At 30.8% G+C, this 22,500-nt stretch overlaps 1 protein-coding gene across 5 annotated transcripts in view; it reads right to left on the bottom strand.

The window, feature by feature from the left end:
* Tmem131 (Transmembrane protein 131) overlaps nt 1–22,500 on the bottom strand; it is a 561,447-nt gene that overhangs the window by 538,896 nt on the left and 51 nt on the right. For all 5 annotated transcript variants that reach the window (XM_068384438.1, XM_068384443.1, XM_068384446.1 and 2 more), the window contains exon 1: nt 22,421–22,500. This exon is cut by the window's right edge. In XM_068384438.1, the coding sequence (XP_068240539.1) occupies nt 22,421–22,500 (80 nt within the window). The remainder of the gene's footprint in view (nt 1–22,420) is intronic.

Raw genomic sequence — 22,500 nt, 5'->3', positions numbered from 1 at the left:
TATATATATAATGAAACTAAGTAAAAAAAACGCTAATAACAATATATTCATTGGCGTCACAGAATACGGGGTCAACGAAAAATATATAACTCTAATACACACTGCTGGAAAAAAGGAACATGACTTGTAAAAGCTTATATTCTACTGGACTCCCATTTTTCTATGTTGTCTTAAGGAAAATACGTCAGTTATTTCTCAAACACGTCATCTTTCTGCTATTTGAAGGTCAGAAAAACTGAGGATTTCTAATAAGATATTAAAACCTCCTCTCCGTGAACTTTATAAGCCATGATTTTTTATAAAGCCTTTTTTTCTGAATGAAGTGTCCAATAAATTTTAATATTTTTTGTATATAATATCTATGAATATCAAAAGCCTTTTACATAAATACTGCCTATTTCAATGTCATCCACATTTCCTTCCATGCAAATTATAACACTTCCAATACAAAATCTTATTTTTTATAAAGATCCAATTTCTATATGAAGCCTAATGTCTTTATACGAAAAAGACTATATACTTCAGCGTATGCTATTAATGTTTAAATAAACAAAGAGAGGTATAATATAAATCTAAATACTATTTTTGTCTGTCTCTTTTTTTTATGTGTGTAAGTATGTATGTGGGCTACGTATGTATGTATATACCTATCGTACTTCCAAATTAAGAGTTACTTGACAAAAAGACCTCCAACATATTCTTAAAATATTTTTTTTTCCTGGTTTCCTTTCCTCACTGGGCTATTTTCCCTGTTGGAGCCCCTGGGCTTATAGCATTCGGCTTTTCTGACTTGGGTTGTAGCTCAGCAATTAATAACAATAATAATAATAATAATAATAATAATAATAATAATAATAATAATAATAATAATAATACGCAGGGGCCATTCAGTAAATACGAAGAGACTACCCCAAATTATATATATATATATATATATATATATATATATATATATATATATATATATATATATATACATACATATATAATATATATATATATATATATATATATATATATATATATATATATATATATATATATATAATCCAACTTATGTATGACAACCTGAATGTACATCGGAAATACAACATACGCAAGTCTGAACAAGACTTCCCAAAACAAGGCAACATATTCAATTCAAACATGGACTTGAAACCCCTAACATATTAGAGTCATCAAACATAAAGTAATGTACTATGGTACAGACCAGGGATGGGGAACCTGCATATGGCCTCCTGGACCATCAAGTGCAGCCTTCTACGGCTATTGATATATGTACAGTATGTGTAGCATATTTTTGCTTTGACACTGAATATCGTGTGTTTGAAATCATTCTACTGTATGTACACACATACATTCATGTACACACAGACAATAAGAAAGTTGTATTCAGTGATGTACCTCCCAGAGAAGGGAAGCAATTTTACCTTGAATTCAATGAATCCTAACTTAATACAACTAGCAGTTTTTCCTTGTCAGTTGCAACAGCTGTTGTAACTGACAAAGAAAAACTACTAGTTGCAGTGAGTGATTTAACGTATGATGGACGAGAGAGTTCCTGTTTTGTCCATCTCCTAACTGTGATCTATGTTAGTGTTAGATGAGTCAACAGGTTCCAGATTTTTGGCATAAAAATATTGTACTTGTGCTTTCACTGATGAGTTTTGATTGTATGAAAAACAGCTTCCCTTAGGTAACCTTAACGCAACGACAAGAAGAACAGACATTTTAACAACTTCAATAAGCAATGTCACAATGGAGGACTAAATTTTACTTCCTTATTATAATAATGTATGCACTGATGATGTTCCAGCTATGATGGCTAAAAAACTAGGGATTTATTGATCATCTTAAGAAAGCAAATAATTTTTTTTTTTAATGAAAACAGTCAAGTGTGTTTAAACAGATACAATTTTTTACTGGGATGTTGCATTTTTATGAGATGTGATTTGTTTAAAAAGTACCTACTCGCCAATATAAAATATTTGAAAAGGTTATATTGTTGATATTTATAAGCTATCTTTTCCAAAAGATTAATATTATTTTATTTATCACTTCAATACAAAGAACCTACTTGCTTAAATAAAGTATTTTGAAAATGACATGCTTTCGATATTATTAATTTACTTAAGGTAGTTTGAAAACTACCCAACCTTGAATTAAATATTTTAAAATTTAGTTTTCAATATAATTCATTTACTTATTACTTGTATAAAAAGTACTTAATTCAAATAATTGAAATTGTAATGCTTTAAATTTCTATCATCCTGTTACTCTTTCTTTAGATTACTAATACATTACTTGAAGGATAAAATAACCAACAAAGTTCTATGCGGCCTTAAGGAGCAAAAAAGGGTTCCCCACCCCTGGTATAGGCTATGTAAACCACCTCAATACCAATATGAGAAACCTAACACATGCAAGTCACCCAATATCTGAAAGTTACCCTACAGAATCTATTCATCATAGAAACGCCAGTCATTGTAAAACGAACCGATTTTAACAATCTTATAACATATACTGGTTCTAAATGATAAGGGCTCATGAGATATATATTTTACTAAAAATAGGTATTGAAACCTCTCTCTCTCTCTCTCTCTCTCTCTCTCTCTCTCTCTCTCTCTCTCTCTCTCTCTCTCTCTCTCTCTCTCTCTCTCTCTCTCTCTCTCTCTCTCTGAAGTATGTATATATATAGATATATATATATATATATATATATATATATATATATATATATATATATATATATATATATATATATATATATATGTATGTATGTATACACATATGCATACATTATATATATATATATATATATATATATATATATATATATATATATATATATATATATATATATATATATATATATATACTTCAGAGAGAGAGAGAGAGAGAGAGAGAGAGAGAGAGAGAGAGAGAGAGAGAGAGAGAGAGAGAGAGAGAGAGAGATTAAAAATATATCAGATATGCGCCTTTATTTAGGCACAACCTTTCATATATACAGGAATACTGAAGTGCACAAGCGATCTTGTAAATAAAAAGTCCTAAGTAAAAGCAGTTAGAAATAAAGTACAAAAATAAACAATACAAATACGCATGGGTGTTCATATGTACGTACTCGCACGTACATAAGATACTTAGGTTATTTACAACTATATATAAGTGTAAATGAATGGGGAATATCCAAAATAACATATAATCAAATTGCTTAATTGAAGCTATCATATGTTTTATTTTGCAATTCACTCATTTTGGGCTGATTGAAAAAATACTGTCTCGGCCTTCCAAAAAGATCTAAAACTCTCAACAACTCACAGCAATTTGGATAAAACTGGAATAATAACAACAAGAGGGACACTCAGTAAGGCGCAGACCTCCGCCGTGACGGCTTATTTCTCGACCTTTTGTTCGACCTTGGCCTTGATCTTTGACCTTAACCTCTATTAATTGGCATGGATTATCATAAACTAAAATATGAACCATGTTTGAAGTCTCTATGACAACGATGTCCAAACTTATGGCTGATTACGTGAATTGGACATTTTGCTTGACCGTGACCTTGACCTTCCAAAATTTAATCATTTTCAACTTTTTTACATAACAGTTAATCCCTACAAGTTTCATTACTCTACGATTAAAATTTGGGGTAGGAAGCTGTTCAAAAACAAAAATACACAACCAAACACACAAACAGGGGGTAAAACATAACCTCTTTCCAACTTAGTTGGCGGAGGTGATAATAATAAGGCAGCAATAAAAAAAAAAACTGAGGTTGAATTAGTTATTTACAAATACCCCATGGTAAAGAATCTTCAATTTCACAAAAGAGATTCTTCAAAATTCGAAGTTGCAAACGTTTAAAATAAGCATCTTGCAAAAATGTTGTGTTTAATATTGAGTAACAGGTTTTAACCACACCTCGACACTATAATCAGCGCCTGCAAAAACTGTATTGAAATATAACTACTTCTAAGGCAAGGTCATTGAGACAGTATAATACACAGGGTTTTTTAACACAATGCTTGTTAAAGACCCCTCATTATAATAGTGAAGTGTAACACATAGCTAACAGTATTTTAATACACTTCCTGATTAAATAATTGTAGTGTATTTGTATTGTATTGTAATTGAATTGCTACAAAACATACACATCTATTTACAGTTAAACTTTCATTTATGTTCTGAAAGATTTGTGTATGTACACATACATTCAGAAGGATATTGGGAGCTAAATGGCAGGACAGTTTTAGAAATGAAACAATAAGAGATTACTCGAGTGCCATATGTGGATGAGATCATGGTGAGGGGTAGATAGAGATGGTCTGGTCAGGCTCTTCACACTCCGCAAGAGGGATTAGTTCACCAAACGTTCAACTGGGCTCCACAAGGCACTAGAAGCGTTGTAAGATCCAGGCCTACATGGCTGAGGATTATGAAGCTCGAAGTAGAAGATGAGTTGAGAAGTATTGAATTAAAAGCTCGAGATAGAGACGGCTGGCGATATCTAACTTAGGGGGAGATGATGATGATGACACATACCTTCACGTACATTTCATATAAAATCTGAATACCATCACTCTGTCAAAATGCATACAATACACATTCTTAGTGAACACATATATCAGATGGCACCACACGCGAGAAATGCTAGAATAAATAAATACAAACTTAATGCACTAAGTACAGAATCATTACAAACGGGCACACCTTCCTTTCTCTCCCAGGTTTCCATTATCATCAAGCATCAACCCGTCATTAACGACATGATGACATCGTCAAGGGGTCTTTCAATGACATCTAAATAATAACTGGAATACAAAAACCAAAACAAGACCTTGAAGGGATGGAAATGACAGAGGTACACGAGAGATAATTAGGTAACTGTAATTCAGTTTGACGTATAAATGCTATTGTTAAATCCAGGGACTTACTTTACAATGGAAAAGGAATGAAGACACGTTCGAATGAAAGGGTGGCCTTTAAATGCAATGCCATACTACACACTAGAGAGAGAGAGAGAGAGAGAGAGAGAGAGAGAGAGAGAGAGAGAGAGAGAGAGAGAGAGAGAGAGAGAGAGAGAGAGAGAGAGAGAGAACGTCAAATTGAAAATAATTCTTACTCTATTTTCCCGCAAAATATTTGATATAATTTGCATATTTCTTCCCAATTAATAATGAACAAGTGTCAATCGTAACAAAAACGATCCAAAGAGCTATTCAGATCTCGTTCTTGACCTTGCATCATTAAAAATTCACGAGGAACTCTGGAAACGCAATATCCAGGGGTAAGTTCGAAAGCCAGAGAAAACAAACACGGAATCAATCATTTCTGAAGGTTAAGGCTAAAGGGATAAACGACCCTGTGGGTGCTTACGTATGCAAGTGACCTCCAACACAGGAAAGTTTGGGTGGAAATGAAACCATGGGCTGACTCGACGCTTTACATGCGAAGCACTTTCCTCCAGGAGAGAAATACGAATCGATTCTCCCTATCAGACTCTACTTATTGCCTTCGATAAAAGAGAATTTATGAAGGGTATGTATTTACTTCCGGTTGTTTGTTGCCTTCGACAAAATCGAAGATTTTCCGAAGGTTATGTATTAACCCTTTTACCCCCGGGCTCTTTGGAAATTTCCAACCCTTAACCCCCAAGGGGTTATTTTTTCCCCAGCACATTTTGCAGTATATATTTTTTTAAATTGCTCTAACAGCCTTAATTTTTGTCATAGAGAGGTCAGGTTGGTCTCATTCTCTTGGAAAATGCCTGAATTTTTTAAAAAAATTATCAAAAATATGAAAAAAAAAATTTATAGCATTTTTTTGCAAGGACGTACCGGTACGTCCATGGGGGTAAAGGGATGAGTTTTGTGAAACGTACCAGTACGTCCTTTGTGGGTAAAAGGGTTAAAACTGACTGTTTCTCGAAGATTTTGCTCACTAAATATATTCACCCTTGACTGTTTGCTGCCTTCGACAAAATCGAAGATTTTCCGAAGGTTATGTATTAAAACTGGACTGTTTGCTACCTTTACCAAAATATAAGATTTTACGAAGGCTGTTTTCACCCTTGGTGGTTTGTTACCTTCCCCAAAATAAAAAGAATTTCCAAAGGTTATGTATTCCCCCGTGATTCTTGCCTTCGCAAAATAATAGATTTTAATTAATCAATTAACTAATTCATTTGTTTGTTTGTTTGTTTATGAGCAACTTTACTCAAAAAACTACACTATCGATTTTGACCAAACTTAGTAGTCATGTAGGATGATTCTGCAACGTTTTGGATACAGTACATCAAAGTACAAGTACGCAGTAATACTTGGAAAATAATCGCAATGTTAAGTAAATGGCAAATATTTTGTTATTTTATTTTTTGTTTGAGAACAACATTCTCGCAAAAACTACTAAATCAATCACAGCGAAACTTGGTGGACATGTTGGGTATGACCCAAAGACAAATCCATAAACTTACGAGTAAGCCCTGTTTAAAAAAAATGATAAATAAAAGGAAGAATTATTCCAACTATTTGCAAATGAGTTAAAAGGAAATCTAAAAGAAGTAAACGAGGAACGCAAGGCAAATAAATAACATAAAACAAAATCAAATTATAAAGTAGAATTAAATAACGTAACACAAAATCAAATAATAAAGTAGAATTAAATAACATAAAACAAAAACAAATAATAAAACAGAATTAAATCACGTAAAACCAAATAAAATAATAAAACAGAATTAAATCACGTAAAACCAAATAAAATAATAAAACAGAATTAAATCACGTAAAACCGAATAAAATAATAAAACCGAATTAAATCACGTAAAACCGAATAAAATCATAAATCAGAATTAAATCACGTAAAACCAAATAAAATAATAAAACAGAATTAAATCACGTAAAGCCGAATAAAATAATAAAACAGAATTAAATCACGTAAAACCAAATAAAATAATAAAACAGAATTAAATCACGTAAAACCAAATAAAATAAAACAGAATTAAATCACGTAAAACCGAATAAAATAATAAAACAGAATTAAATCACGTAAAACCAAATAAAATCAAACAGAGTTATATCACGTTAAACCAAGTAAAATAATAAAACAGAATTAAATCACGTTAAACCAAATAAAATAATAAAACATAATTAAATCACGTAAAACCAAATAAAATAATAAAACAGAATTAAATCACATTAAACCAAATCAAATAATAAAACAGAATTAAATCACGTAAAACCAAATAAAATAAAACAGAATTAAATCACGTTAAACCAAGTAAAATAATAAAACATAATTAAATCACGTAAAACCAAATAAAATAATAAAACATAATTAAATCACGTAAAACCAAATCAAATAATAAAACAGAATTAAATCACGTAAAACCAAATCAAAAAATAAAACAGAATTAAATCACGTTAAACCAAATCAAATAATAAAACAGAATTAAATCACGTTAAACCAAATAAAATAATAAAACAGAATTAAATCACGTAAAACCAAATAAAATAATAAAACAGAATTAAATCACGTAAAACCAAATAAAATAATAAAACAGAATTAAATCACGTTAAACCAAATCAAATAATAAAACAGAATTAAATCACGTAAAACCAAATCAAATAATAAAACAGAATTAAATCACGTTAAACCAAATCAAATAATAAAACAGAATTAAATAACGTAAAACAAAATCAAATAATAAAACAGAATTAAATAACGTAACACTAAATCAAATAAAAAAAAACAGAATTAAATAACGTAAAACAAAATAAAATAAAAAAGCTGAATTAAATAACGTAAAACAAAAACAAATAATAAAGTAGCATTAACTAACGTAAAACAAAAAAAAATACAACAATTAACTAACATAAAACAAAATAAAATAATAAAGCTGAATTAAATAACGTAACACAAAAACATATAAAATAGAATTAAATAACGTAAAATAAAAATAATACAACAAAATTAAATAACGTAAAACAAAATCAAATAATAAAGCAGAATTAAATAACGTAAAAGAAAATCAAATAATAAAACAGAATTAAATAATGTGAAACAAAATAAAATAATAAAGCTGAATTAAATAACGTAAAAACAAAATCAAATAAAGCAAAATTAAATAACGCAAAAACAAATCAAATAATAAAACAGAATTAAATAACGTAAAAACAAATAAAATAATAAAATAGAATTAAATAACGTAAAAGCAAATCATATAAAACAGAATTAAATAATGTAAAATAAAATCAAATAATAAAACAGGATTAAATAACGTAAAAGCAAATCAAATAATAAAACATAATTAAATAATGTAAAACAAAATAAAATAATAAAGCTGAATTAAATAACGTAAAAACAAAATCAAATAAAGCAAAATTAAATAACGTAAAAACAAATCAAATAATAAAACAGAATTAAATAACGTAAAAGCAAATCAAATAATAAAACAGAATTAAACAATGTAAAACAAAATAAAATAATAAAGCTGAATTAAATAACGTAAAAACAAAATCAAATAATAAAGCAAAATTAAATAACGTAAAAACAAAATCAAATAATAAGGCAGCATTAACTAACGTAAAACAAAATCAAACAATAAACCAGAATTAAATAACTTAAAAAAAAATCAAATAATAAAACAGAATTAAATAAATAACTGAAAAAAGAACAAATAAATGTATGCATAACGCAAAGTGAGAAGAAATCAATAAATAAATGAATAAAGTAAATATAAATATATAAAATAACGTTAGTCGATAACTAATACAGAAATGACAGACATTTCAAGCTCGGGAAAAAATCATAAATCGGAAGAAAAAAATTGAATAACGAAATTCGAAAGCTAATAAATGAATAATTTAATTAATAACAAAACATCTACCAAAAATAACCAACCAGTAATGTAGTTTCTTTAAAAAATATATGCATATATTGATAACAGCAGTATGCAAACGATAGAAGAAAATACCATATTATATACTTCCATTTTTCACGAAGCGACACTAAACTCTTTATTAAACACTGCTCTCCAGTAGCGTTCGTTAGCATACCCAGACCACCCCACCTCGGGATCTGACACTGGCATTAAGCTGCCAGTAATAATTAAACTCAGGAAAAAAAAATATAACAGACAAATATCTCTACTCTATATTTCAGTTCCTTTTTAGTTGTATGTATGTATGTATGTGTGTATGTATAAGGCGAAAAATTTATGCGTTTTGAAGGGAAGCCAGAGAGCTGGGCTCCTCAAGGCACTAGAAGAATTGGAAGATCCAGACCTACATGGCTGAGGACTATGAAGCGTGAAATAAGAAATGACGAATGGAGAAGTATTGTTTTAAAAGCTCAAGATAAGAGACGACTGACGAAATCTAACTGAGGCCCTTTGCGTCAATAGGTGCGGGAGGAGATGAAGATGATGATTGATATATATATATATATATATATATATATATATATATATATATATATATATATATATATATATATATATATTGAAAGAGATATAGTCAAGCTTATGCCCCTGGGGGTCTTAAAAATAAACTTTTTACATATGACTATACAATAAAAGTTACATATCTATTACGTCTACATATCATAAAGACAATTACAGTCATTATCAAGAAAACAAAATTTACAAAATAGATTTAATTGCGAATAACGCAATAAGAAGAAAGCAACTAAACTTTCATCACTGTTTACCACTGGTCTCCGAAAATGTATTTCAATATCCTCAAGTTTTCCCGACTTTCGATAGGAAGACTAGAAAAATAAATCATTCTTTTACAAAGCATCATCGGGCAGGGCTTCACGCTGTGTCACAAGGTTTGTAATCCCAAAGGACAAAAAGGATAAAACATCTTTAAGTACAAATGGAAAGTCAGGGAAACAACAGCAACGAGGAACTACATTCGGGACTAAATCGGGTTGAGGGCGCTGTTGGCTGTTGCGAGAGCTAATAATCTATAAATCACAAAGGACTGCGGCTCTCTCTCTCTCTCTCTCTCTCTCTCTCTCTCTCTCTCTCTCTCTCTCTCTCTCTTTCCGTCACTTCACCTATTACTTCCTGGGGCACACAACTTTAAGGCCTAAGAGAGAGAGAGAGAGAGAGAGAGAGAGAGAGAGAGAGAGGCGTGCGTCAGGATCAAGCATGGCTCTCAATCTTCCTCACATACAGTACATACATAAATACATACTTTACACACACACACACACACACACACACACACATACACACACACACACATATATATATATATATATATATATATATATATATATATATATATATATATATATATATATATTATTATTATTATTACTATCCAAGCTACAACCCTAATTGGAAAAGCAAGATGCTATAAGCCCAGGGGCTCCAATAGGGAAAAATAGCCCAGTGAGGAAAGGAAATAAGGAAATAAATAACTGAAGAAAACAAATTAACAATAAATCATTCTAAAAAAAGTAATGTCAAAAGAGATATATCATATATAAACTATTAACAACGTCAACAACAAAAATGTCATATATAAACTATAAAAAGACTCATGTCCGTCTGGTCAACAAAAAAGCATTTGCTCCAACTTTGAACTTTTGAAGTTCTACTGATTCAACAACCCGATTAGGAAGATCATTCCACAACTTGGTAACAGCTGGAATAAAACTTCTAGAGTACTGCGTAGTATTGAGTCTTATGATGGAGAAGGCCTGGCTATTAGAATTAACTGCCTGCCTAGTATTACGAACAGGATAGAATTGTCCAGGGAGATCTGAATGTAAAGGATGGTCAGAGTTATGAAAAATCTTATGCAACATGCATAATGAACTAATTGATCGACGGTGCCAGAGATTAATATCTAGATCAGGAATAAGAAATTTAATAGACCGTAAGTTTCTGTCCAACAAATTAAGATGAGAATCAGCAGCTGAAGACCAGACCGGAGAACAATACTCAAAACAAGGTAGAATAAAAGAATTAAAACACTTCTTCAGAATAGATTGATCACCGAAGTATATATATATATATATATATATATATATATATATATATATATATATATATATATATATATATATATATATATATATATATAGGTCTAAGATTAGAGTGTTATGTCTCCAAGGGTGTTGATTGTCTTTATGGCTGAAATAATAAGAGCTAACAGAAACAACAGAAGCTCTAGGTGCGAAGTAATTGTGAAAGGGAAGTCAATAGTTGATGTTTATATATGATACTGTACTAATTGGGAAAAGCTAGGTAAAAGTATTTGAAAGAGACTGCAAAGGAGAAATTTTAGGCTAAAAGTGACCAAAGACAACGTAATAAGGAAACAAAGATGGAGAAATGAATGTTAGTATATGGATGGTAATAGAATTCAAGTCGTTGATTAGCACAAGTACCCTGGAATAAATGTAATGAATAATGGCAAGATAGAAGATAAGGTGGGTCGCAAAATTTTTGGAATCAAGTGTTTCTGGGTAATTGAGAAAAGAATAAAGTATGTTAGTTCATTCAAAATTACTAGAAAGTTTTACTTCTTAAAATGAAATAGAGTAAGAATGATTCTGTTTATTTTCTATGCCAGAAATAAACCTCAGTGAATGTATTGTACCTATTTAATGAAATGAAGATAGCACACACATAGAAAGGGTATAGGCTATGTGTGAGTCTTTTATATTGATTCTTTTGGAATTCCGTTCCCTTTTATTTATAAAATTTACAATTTACGTTTTTTGTAAAACAATTACGACAAACAACAACAACAACAATAATAGAACTAATATCAAGGCAGTGCATGAATGTGTGCAATGTAGTGCTCAATGGTGTGTGCAGGGAGTCTGTCACACAGGATTCTGCAGTTAACCAAATGAATGTGTGACTTGTAGCTGTTGTTTTTAGGGGAAATGATTAAACGTTGTGAATATATACATACACACACAAGCACGCACACACACACTCATATATATATATATACACACATATATATGTGTAAATATATATATATATATATATATATATATATATATATATATATATATATATATATATATATATATATATATATATATATATATACACATATATATGGGTCAGCAGTTGCAAGATGAAATTGGCTAACTACCTGCATATAAATACATACACACATATATACATACATACAGTACATATATGTATGTGTGCCTGTATGTGTATATATATATATATATATATATATATATATATATATATATATATATATATATATATATATATATATAATATATATATATATATATATATATATATATATATATATATATATATATATATATATATATATATATATATATATATATATATATATATATATATATATATATATATACATACATATAAACATGGAGTATCAGTAAAAATATGGCACGACTCTTCGACATCACATTAGATCTAGCGACAACTGCAACCTAACGGACAAAAAGTAAATCGATGGATGTGAACCAGAATGGATTTTCTCGTATTTTACATACTGTAAATTTATTTTCATGATGAATGAAAAGCAAACGCTGTTGTGTCCCTGATTCACTAATTGGGTTTAATTTTCAAAATCAATAATAATATTCATAATTTGACCAGTAGGACAGGGAGCTTTGGCCACTTACTAATCAATTGCACATCTACATACACTCGTTTATGATAAGCAAAGAGCAATTGTTATTATTATTATTACTAGCCAAGCTACAACCCTAGTTTGAAAATCAAGATGCTATAAGCCAAGGGGCTCCAACAGGGAAAAGTAGCCCAGTGAGGATAGGAAACAAAGAAATAAATAAACTATATAAGTAATGAAAAATTAAAGTAAATAATAAAAAAAAACATTAACAACATCAAAACAGATACTGTAATTAATTTATAGACTATAAAAAGATTCAAGTCAGCCTGTTCAACATAAAAACATTTGCTGCAAGTTTGAACTTTTGAAGTTCTACTGATTTAACTACCTGATTAGGAAGATCATTCCACAACGTTGTCACAGCTGGAATAAAACTTCTAGAATACTCTGTGGTATTGAGCCTCTTGGTGGAAAAGGCCTGACTATTAGAATTGCAACAGTATCTTTGTTTAACAAGAGGACCATTGCAACAGAATTTCTAATTTTACTGTGTAGTAAATCCTTGTAAAACATGACAAATGAGATACAATTTGGCTTAAAACATGGCGAATGAGAAACAATTTGGCTTAATACATGGCGAATGAAAAACAATTTGGCTTAAAACATGGCGCGAATGAGAATCAATTAGGCTTAAAACATGACAAATGAGAAACAATTAGGCTTCTTAAAACATGGCGAATGAGAAACAATTAGGCTAAAAATATGACAAATGAGAAACAATTTGGCTTAAAACATGGCGAATGAGAAACAATTAGGTTTAAAACATGACAAATGAGAAACAATTTGGCTTAACACATGGCGAATGAGAAACAATTAGGCTTAAAACATGACAAATGAGAAACAATTTGGCTTAAAACATGGCGAATGAGAAACAATTAGGCTTAAACATGACAAATGAGAAACAATTTGGCTTAAAACATGGCAAATGAGAAACAATTTGGCTTAAAATATGGCAAAAGAGAAAATATTTGGCTTAAAATATGGCAAATTTGAAACAATTTGGCCCAACTCCAAAGAAAAATTTATAAGTCAAGGAAGACAGAAGCAAAAATAGAATGGCAAAGCTTGTCAGGAAAACGATTCGAGTAACAATCATAAAAAAAAATTATATAATTTCCAACTTTCTTGTGCATCTGCCACAAAATGTCAAAAGCGATTGACTGCATTGCATGACAAGTTATGCCAGTAGTTCTTAACCTACGTTCGATCGAACCCCAGGGGTTCGGTGAGGCGCTCTCAGAGGTTCAATGAGTGTACATATGACACTTGCTGGGTTCAGTACCTCCAGCAAGGATAAGAACCAGAGTTATGCTATCGATTGACCGTCTGGCAGTAGTTACAACGCTATCATGCCATTACGTCAATTGCGAATTTTACATGTCTGGCTTTCATGGGCCTTAATACCTTTAGCCTTTCATTACCAGGAATTGGAATTACTCTCTTTCCTCTTTGATAATCCCAAGATTTATTGAACATTCCTTTTTTTTCCTTATAAATTCTATAATCTGTTAAATTGCAGCTTTTTATAATTCAATCAATGATCACCCTTTTTCACAATTTATCGAGTCTGTAAACATTGTCAATTTTCATAATTTCTTCAATATTTCAATCTGGGTCTTTTATATTCTCCGATTCATTTACCTTACTACTTCTTTTCAAAATTACTTGAATTCGTCAAACTGACTCTAACACCAGTTCCTAGAAATAGTTAAGCTGATTTTTAGTTACAGTAATTTCCTTAACGTTTTAATACGCCTCTTTAAATTCTTAAATCTTTAAGCCAGCTTCTTTTCTTTAGATAATCATTTGAATCATGTAACCTTCAGTTAATTTAGTAATATATAATTTAACCAGTATATATTGTTCCTGCCTCGTTTTCTTAAGTGTTTCATTTGACCATCGAGATCATATTAATGCCACACCTTTATATATATATATATATATATATATATATATATATATATATATATATATATATATAAACATCAACATCAAGGAGGATAATCCTTTCAACCCAATGTATCTAATGAAAATTACAAAAATAGAAAATTATGAATATTAAAGACTTCTAAAATAATTCATGAACTTTGTAAATACATAAAAAAATTATCTTTGTTTACAAAGGAAAAAAAGTCTTTAATTATAGAAAATAAAAAATAAATTACTCTGATTGTAACTTAAAAAACAAAGGCCTTTGTTTTATATAAAAATCGGTCTCTTCATAAAAAAAAAAACTGCTTTTTCCCTTATTCAACAGACTAAAAAGAAAAATCTGGCTGTACCTAAATGAAAATAAATGTCTACACAGTAAAAACTATGCGTCTACCTAAAAAAAAAAAAAAAAAAAAAAAGTCTGTACATAAAGGAAGAACAAAAATAACACTTTTACCTAACATACGGTTTTTAATATCATACCTCAATGAAAATGTATATATAACCGAAAATGTGAAAAAGAAACTCGACCTCTACCATTAAAAATAAAAAAAACTTACCCCCTAATGTAAAAAAAAAAAAAAAGTTTATATTACAAAGGATGTAAACTACTCGACCCCTACCAAAAAAAAAAAAAAAAAAAAAAAAAAAAAAAAAAAAAAAAAAAAAAAATATATCTCACCTTGAAGAAAACTGACAACACAAACATCCAATAAAGAAATGATACGGTTCTTCTGAAGATCATCGCTAGTAATCATATTTGTACCACTTTCGATAATGCAAGAAAAATTTGACTAATTTTCCTTTTAATTAAACAAATGCTGGGATTATTACAGCAAAATGCTGGGTTTATTGCAACAAAATACTGTTTATGACAGCAAAATGATAATGACAACCAAATGTGTACGAATTTGGAAATTACAAAAGATTATATAGCACACATATATACGCTGTATATATATATATATATATATATATATATATATATATATATATATATATATATATATATATATATAACAGAACGGTAACACAACAAAGACAAGCCTGAAACCTGACAATATGTGCGGCAGTTTATATCAATATACAAAACATGAACTTTGTGAGCTTTGACAATATCTAACTCTTTTATATAAAAACTCGAACTTTGACGGTATAATTAATTTTTATATGAAAAAAAAACTTTGACCATTTACGCCTTTCATTAAAAAAAATTTAAATTTTCACAATTTGAGTGACTTTTCATATATATATATATATATATATATATATATATATATATATATATATATATATATATATATATATATATATATATATATATATATACACATATATAATATATATATATAATATAATATATATATATATATATATATATACATATATAATATATATATATATATATATATATATATATATATATATATATATATATATATATAAACCCCACGCTAATAAATTATGGCTTATTGGGACTTGAGCAAATCACGCACTATACTGTTCGGATATCAAAGATAGAGCCAAACCTTAGTTGCAAAGCTCACAGATTATTTCTTTTCCACCAATGGCCAGCTTTGATAAATTGTTTCTCTACCATTTCTTACAATATTCCGGGAAGGTATATTTAACAGCAGAATCTACAGCCATGAATTATTTCTTATACAAATCATGACGTCATGGACAAAGCCTGCATCTAGCGAAGATCTGAAGAAAAAAAAAATATGACCAAAAAATTGTCAAAAGTGATAAATCCGCCAGTAAATATTTAAGGGTCGTATAGAATTCAGGTCCACAGAGATTCAGATGTAAGATAAAACAAAAAGGGTCGGATTATAAACAGGAGAGGTGTAAACGTGGTGGCAGGATTTTCTATCAGTAACTTCCCATGAATACAGTATTCTATTTTGTAATAATGGACTGTCTTGGGTCAGAGTTCTCTTGCTTGAGGGTATACTAGGGCACACTATTCTATCCAATTTCTTTTCCTTTTATGTTAAAGTATTTATAGTTTATATAGAAACTATTATAACGTTGTTACTGTTTTTAAAATATTTAATTTTTCCTTGTTTCCTTTCTGGGCTATTTTCCCTGTTGGGGTCCCTGGGTTTATAGCCGCTTGCTTTTCCAAAAAGGGTTGTAGCTGAGCAATTAATAATAATATTAATAATAATCGTCATTTCTATCAACAAAACAAACCTAACGATATAATCAGAGCGATAATCGAAATAAATAATCTAAACCTATATATTAAGCAAAACGTAAATATATAAAAAAAACAAGAGGGTTTGGGCATATTCTCCGCACTCCCCAAAGAGAGATTAGTTCACCAAACGTTCAGCTGGGCTCCTCCACAAGGCACTAGAAGAGTTGGATGGCCCAGACCTACATGGCTGAGGACTATGAAGCGTGAAGCAGATGATGAATGGAGAAGTATTGATTTAAAAGTTCAAGATAGAAACGACTGGCAAAATCTAACCGAGGCCCTTTGCGTCAAAAGGCGTAGGAGGAGATGATGATATAAAACAACAAATAAAAGTTGACTTGTCCCAAAAAAGCAAACTGAAATGACCAGTTACTTTAGACAACACTACTATCAACAAAACAAAACTAACTAAATAACCAGAGCAATAATCGAAAGAGAAAATAATCTACATCTGTATTAAACAAAACGTGAATACATATAGAATAAATAAAATATGACTGGTCCCAAAATAAACAAACTGAAACGACCGGTTACTTTAGGCAACACTAAAGAATAAATATTCTAAATCTATATTAAACCACGTAAATATATATATAAAACAAATAAAACAAGACTGGTCCCAAACAAACAAACAAAGTGAAATGACCCGTTACCTCAGGCAACACTACAGCTTGGTGGTGCAAAGGTTTGGCACTTCACCACTTTGCAACATTAATGACGCACATCAGTCACACTGATATCTGACTAAACGGACGACTACGAAACTCGGATCAATATGTCAAATATTAATATGCCCATCACTCCTTGTTTATGGTTAATAATTTTCAAAAGAAATTATGTCCGATATTTGGAAACGAACATAAATGGCTGAGACTTTTGTCGCTGAGTGATCGCTCCATACATCAATATCTTATTCAGGATATATATATATATATATATATATATATATATATATATATATATATATATATATATATATATATATATATATACTGCGACTCGTCAAAAATGACGGCTAAAAATTTAGATAGATCTGCAGAAACATGCACCAGCCTATCACTAGGGTATGACTACTTCCTCTCCCCCGTGACCCAAAAGAATTATATATATATATATATATATATATATATATATATATATATATATATATATATATATATATATATATATATATATATCCTGAATAAGATATTGATGTATGGGGCGATTACTGAGCGACAAAGGTCTCAGCCATCTATTTTCGTTTCCAAATATCGGACATAATTTCTTTTGGAAATTATTAACCATAAACGAGAAGTGATGGGCATATTAATATTTGACATATTGATCCGAGTTTCGTAGATATTACTTTCATTTTAAGTACTATCTGGTATGCAATGGAAATAATAATAATGTCTAGTTCACTATAGTAGGCATTACAATGCTCATATAGGCCTACACACCAAAAGTAGCTATCAAAGCGTAATCACTCTTATTTATTTTAATATTGTTACTGTTCTTAAGATATTTCATTTTTCCTTGTTTCCTTTCTTCACTGGGCTATTTTCCCTGTTGGAGCCCTTGAGCTTATAACATCCTGCTTTTCCAACTAGGGTTGTCGTTTAGCAAGTAGTATTAGTAATAATAATAATAATAATAAATTAAAATTTTATTGTCCAGAGCAGTAATAGTATTAGCACCACTAATACGTTACACGGTAAACTGTGCCCAGCCAGGCACGTGAAACAAGCCATTGGCGATAAACGATAAACAAAACAGGGTTACCTTATCTTTCAAATCCCTTTTAACACGTCTTGGAGGAAAACCACGATTGGAAGATCAGGAGTAGACCGATTCTTATCAAAAGGGACACCGGGGACCTTAACAAGATTCGGCTTCGGGATAAAAGCTCTCTCTCTCTCTCTCTCTCTCTCTCTCTCTCTCTCTCTCTCTCTCTCTCTCTCTCTCTCTCTATATATATATATATATATATATATATATACACAAAAATATATATATAATCACCATCCGTTAGTAGTCCACTGCAGCTCAAAGGCCTCAGACATGTTCTTCCACTTTTGTCTGTTTATGGTGTTTCCATGCCAGTCCATACGCGCAAACTTTCTTAGTTCGTCAATCCATCGTTTTCTCTTTCTTCCAGTGCTCTCTTTTGCAATCTATAGGGACCAATTCCGTAATTCTTCATTGCGTATCTATTATCTGTCATTCTCAGTATATACCCTCGGTATGTATGTATAGATAAATAGAGACAGATAACTAATAAAGATAATGTAAAGGATGAATTATATAACCCTACAAAAATATTGGATTATTTTGCCATTTCTATCCGAGCTCTCTTTCTCTATTACATTTTCATCAACCACGTTAACACCCTATGAATAAATTAAGGCATGTCAAAAGCTCCTAGTAAAAAGCCTAATAAAAAAAGAGGCATACACTACCTCTTTTCTCTCAGGGGACAATGAAATACTAACAGACCATTCTCTGCAAAAGAACAATAGTGTCTAAAAACCAGTAGGCTGTTCCTTGAAGACTAATTTTAGCTCATTATCCCTTAATCTGTCCCATTGGTTTTTTTTTTTAATTTAATATTACACACCGGTGTCTCATGTAATTAATGCAGAAAAAAATCGCTTGCCAATTTATCTGATGAATAAGAGGAAAACCGGTTGGAAAATTTTCTCGAATTAATATCGCTAATACAATCCACAAAGACCGTTCGAGAGTCCATTTGAAGCAGTTATGACTACAAATGTAGACGTTATCCTATCCATATATATATATATATATATATATATATATATATATATATATATATATATATATATATATATATCAAAAGACATAAAAAACCATATTATTAAATGGGGGCTCCAACAGAGAAAATAGCCCAGTGAGGAAGGGAAACTAGGAAACGCGAAAAATTTTAAGAACAGCAACAACACCTAAACAAATATTTCCTGTATAAACTATAAAAACTTTTAACAAAAGAGTTAGAGATATTAGATAGAACAGTGTGCCCGAGTGTACCCACAAGCTAGAGAACTCTAAAATTTCAGTGAGCAAACCATTCACGCAATCTATCTGATGAAGGCGCAAACTATCACCACCACCACACCTCACACACGATCCCATGATCCCTGCGTCTTCGTTAAAACTTTAAGAAATTAATACAGGTTTGTTGCCGGGGTAACCCTACCACTAGGTGGCAAGGTTTGGCCTGGCTCTAAACCTGAGGAAGCCGTCACTGCTACCAATATGATAATCCTAGCTTTTCTTTATTACAGTTGGAGTTGAACATGGGCCTCGCTGTGACTAGACTATATGCCTAATTTACTTAAGCCTCGTCATCATCACCATGGGCCTAAAATAATAACAATAATAATAATAACTATGACAACACCAGTAGGCTAATTATTATTATCATGTTACAATAAAACATTACAGAAACAATAACGAACACGTATACTTTCCAGCATACGAACTCTGGTATGAATTTAAATGCTGAAAGCATGAACTCCATAAACAACGCTGATACTATAAGTCTTTCAATAAGTGGAAGACGTTCTTTGTTTTCTGGGCGTTATGAATGTGGATTAGTCAGTCAACACGGAATACGAAATTTGATTCTCCAAATACCTGAGGAATGAATACACATGACAAAACAAATGGCGTTGCTCCTTCAATCCACAGAGAAGCATTTTAGTCCGGAGTGAGACTAGAGAAGCAGTCAAAAGTAAATAACAGTAAAAATATATTATATACATACATTTTATATATATATATATATATATATATATATATATATATATATATATATATATATATATATATATATATATATGTGTGTGTGTGTGTGTGTGTGTGTGTGTGTGTGTGTGTGGCTCTGAAGAGGAAGAAAAAACAATTATATGCCACATTCATCTAAAGAGGAAACTTCTGGTCAATCCCTCCACAGACACATTTATATATATATATATATATATATATATATATATATATATATATATATATATATATATATATATGTGTGTGTGTGTGTGTGTGTGTGTGTGTGTGTGTGTGTGTGTGTGTGTGGCTTTAGAGAGGAAGAAAAAACAACCATATGCCACATTCATCTATAGAGTAAAAATCTGGTCAATCCCTCCACACACACACACACACATATATATATATATATATATATATATATATATATATATATATATATATATATATATATATATATATATATATATGCTTGTGTGTGTAAAAAAAATAAAATCACTTGCTGAAAAGGATGGCGCCATAAGGCAATGGCCTGACTTTAAAAGCAAGTCTGAGCATGACGTTGCCATAGGAAGGACCCTTGCTCTAAGGCAAACATTCATCCAACAACCAAATAATTTAATTGTGAGCCATTAAAATATATTCATGTTCTTAAAATAGGCCTAATGAATCTCAAAAAATAATACAGGAAATCTTTGAATTTTCTGTCAGTCATTGGTCAGACACGAAGGGTTATGTCATTCAGATTTCCATGCCTAGGCCTACCTAACCTCCCAATCACAGTAAAATTGTGCCCACTTATCATATTTCTGTTTTGCCTTACAGGCTCATATATTTGCGAATAATGAAATAATTCGCTAAGCCTATTACAGCGAGGAACAATATGAATCATAGATGACATTCTTACAGCTATTGATAATAAAGATGACTTGGCATATTTATAGAGTTAATGAGTACGGACATTTTCTGCAACCCGTGAGAAGGGGTATAACGTATGCCTATTTCTTTCGACTAAGGTTTATCTTTCAACAATTTACATACTGATATGTATAATTCCTTAAACATATACCATGTCATTTTCTGCATCACCATTCAACAACTCGTAAACCAATTCTAACTGGTTATGGTATCTCATCCACTGGTCAAGACTGCTCCTGCAAATTTGCAACTGGGTCACGATTTTTTGTTTCTTATTACGTAAACAAACCCCTGGTATGAATAAACATCTTGAATGGAAATTCTTCAGACACAGAGAATGATTTGCCAAGCCATGTTTACTTCTGCTACAGATATAACGGGTTGATACGTGATAAAAAAAAAAGGAAAAAAAAGGAAAAAAACCACTAGGACATATCCCGTTGGTTAGTTCATGTTGATACCAAACCGCTAACTACGTTCTTATCTCTTATCAGTAAAACCCTCTTCCCCTCGGCTGAGCACTATTAAAACCCCGCTGCACACTGACAACCTAACCTTTTTTTATTATCATTCTCAAACTTGACTAGTTGACCAATCTTTTGGGTTAGGATAACTAGAATGAATTAGAGTTTGAACGGAGAAAGCTTCATTCTAGGCCGATACCACCACATACGGCATACCAACATACAATACCTTATGTCCCAGACGCATTCGGATCTCAGGACACACATAAAAAGCCAATATGTCCGTGAAATATGCCGCATAATCGGTATCAGGGGCCAAAATCAATTTCTGCAATCATGACTATTATTGTTAGCAGCAGAAAGCTTCGTAGCGACCCCACTGGCAGATTTCCAACCCACTCCTGACGACTCCTAAGACATTTATTCCTCCATATTTCCGTCATTTCGCGATTTCATTGCGTGGCAACCGTACTTACCATGACTCTGACCGTCTACGTTGCCGACCAAGCTGATTACGGTCTCTAAGAAGACGATAAGCGAATATAATTTCCAAAGT

Source organism: Palaemon carinicauda, chromosome 12, assembly GCF_036898095.1.
Source record: "Palaemon carinicauda isolate YSFRI2023 chromosome 12, ASM3689809v2, whole genome shotgun sequence".
Taxonomy (NCBI): Eukaryota; Metazoa; Arthropoda; class Malacostraca; order Decapoda; family Palaemonidae; genus Palaemon; species Palaemon carinicauda.
The sequence above is the reverse complement of the archived record's forward strand: the minus strand, read 5'-3'. Positions and strand labels throughout refer to the sequence as shown.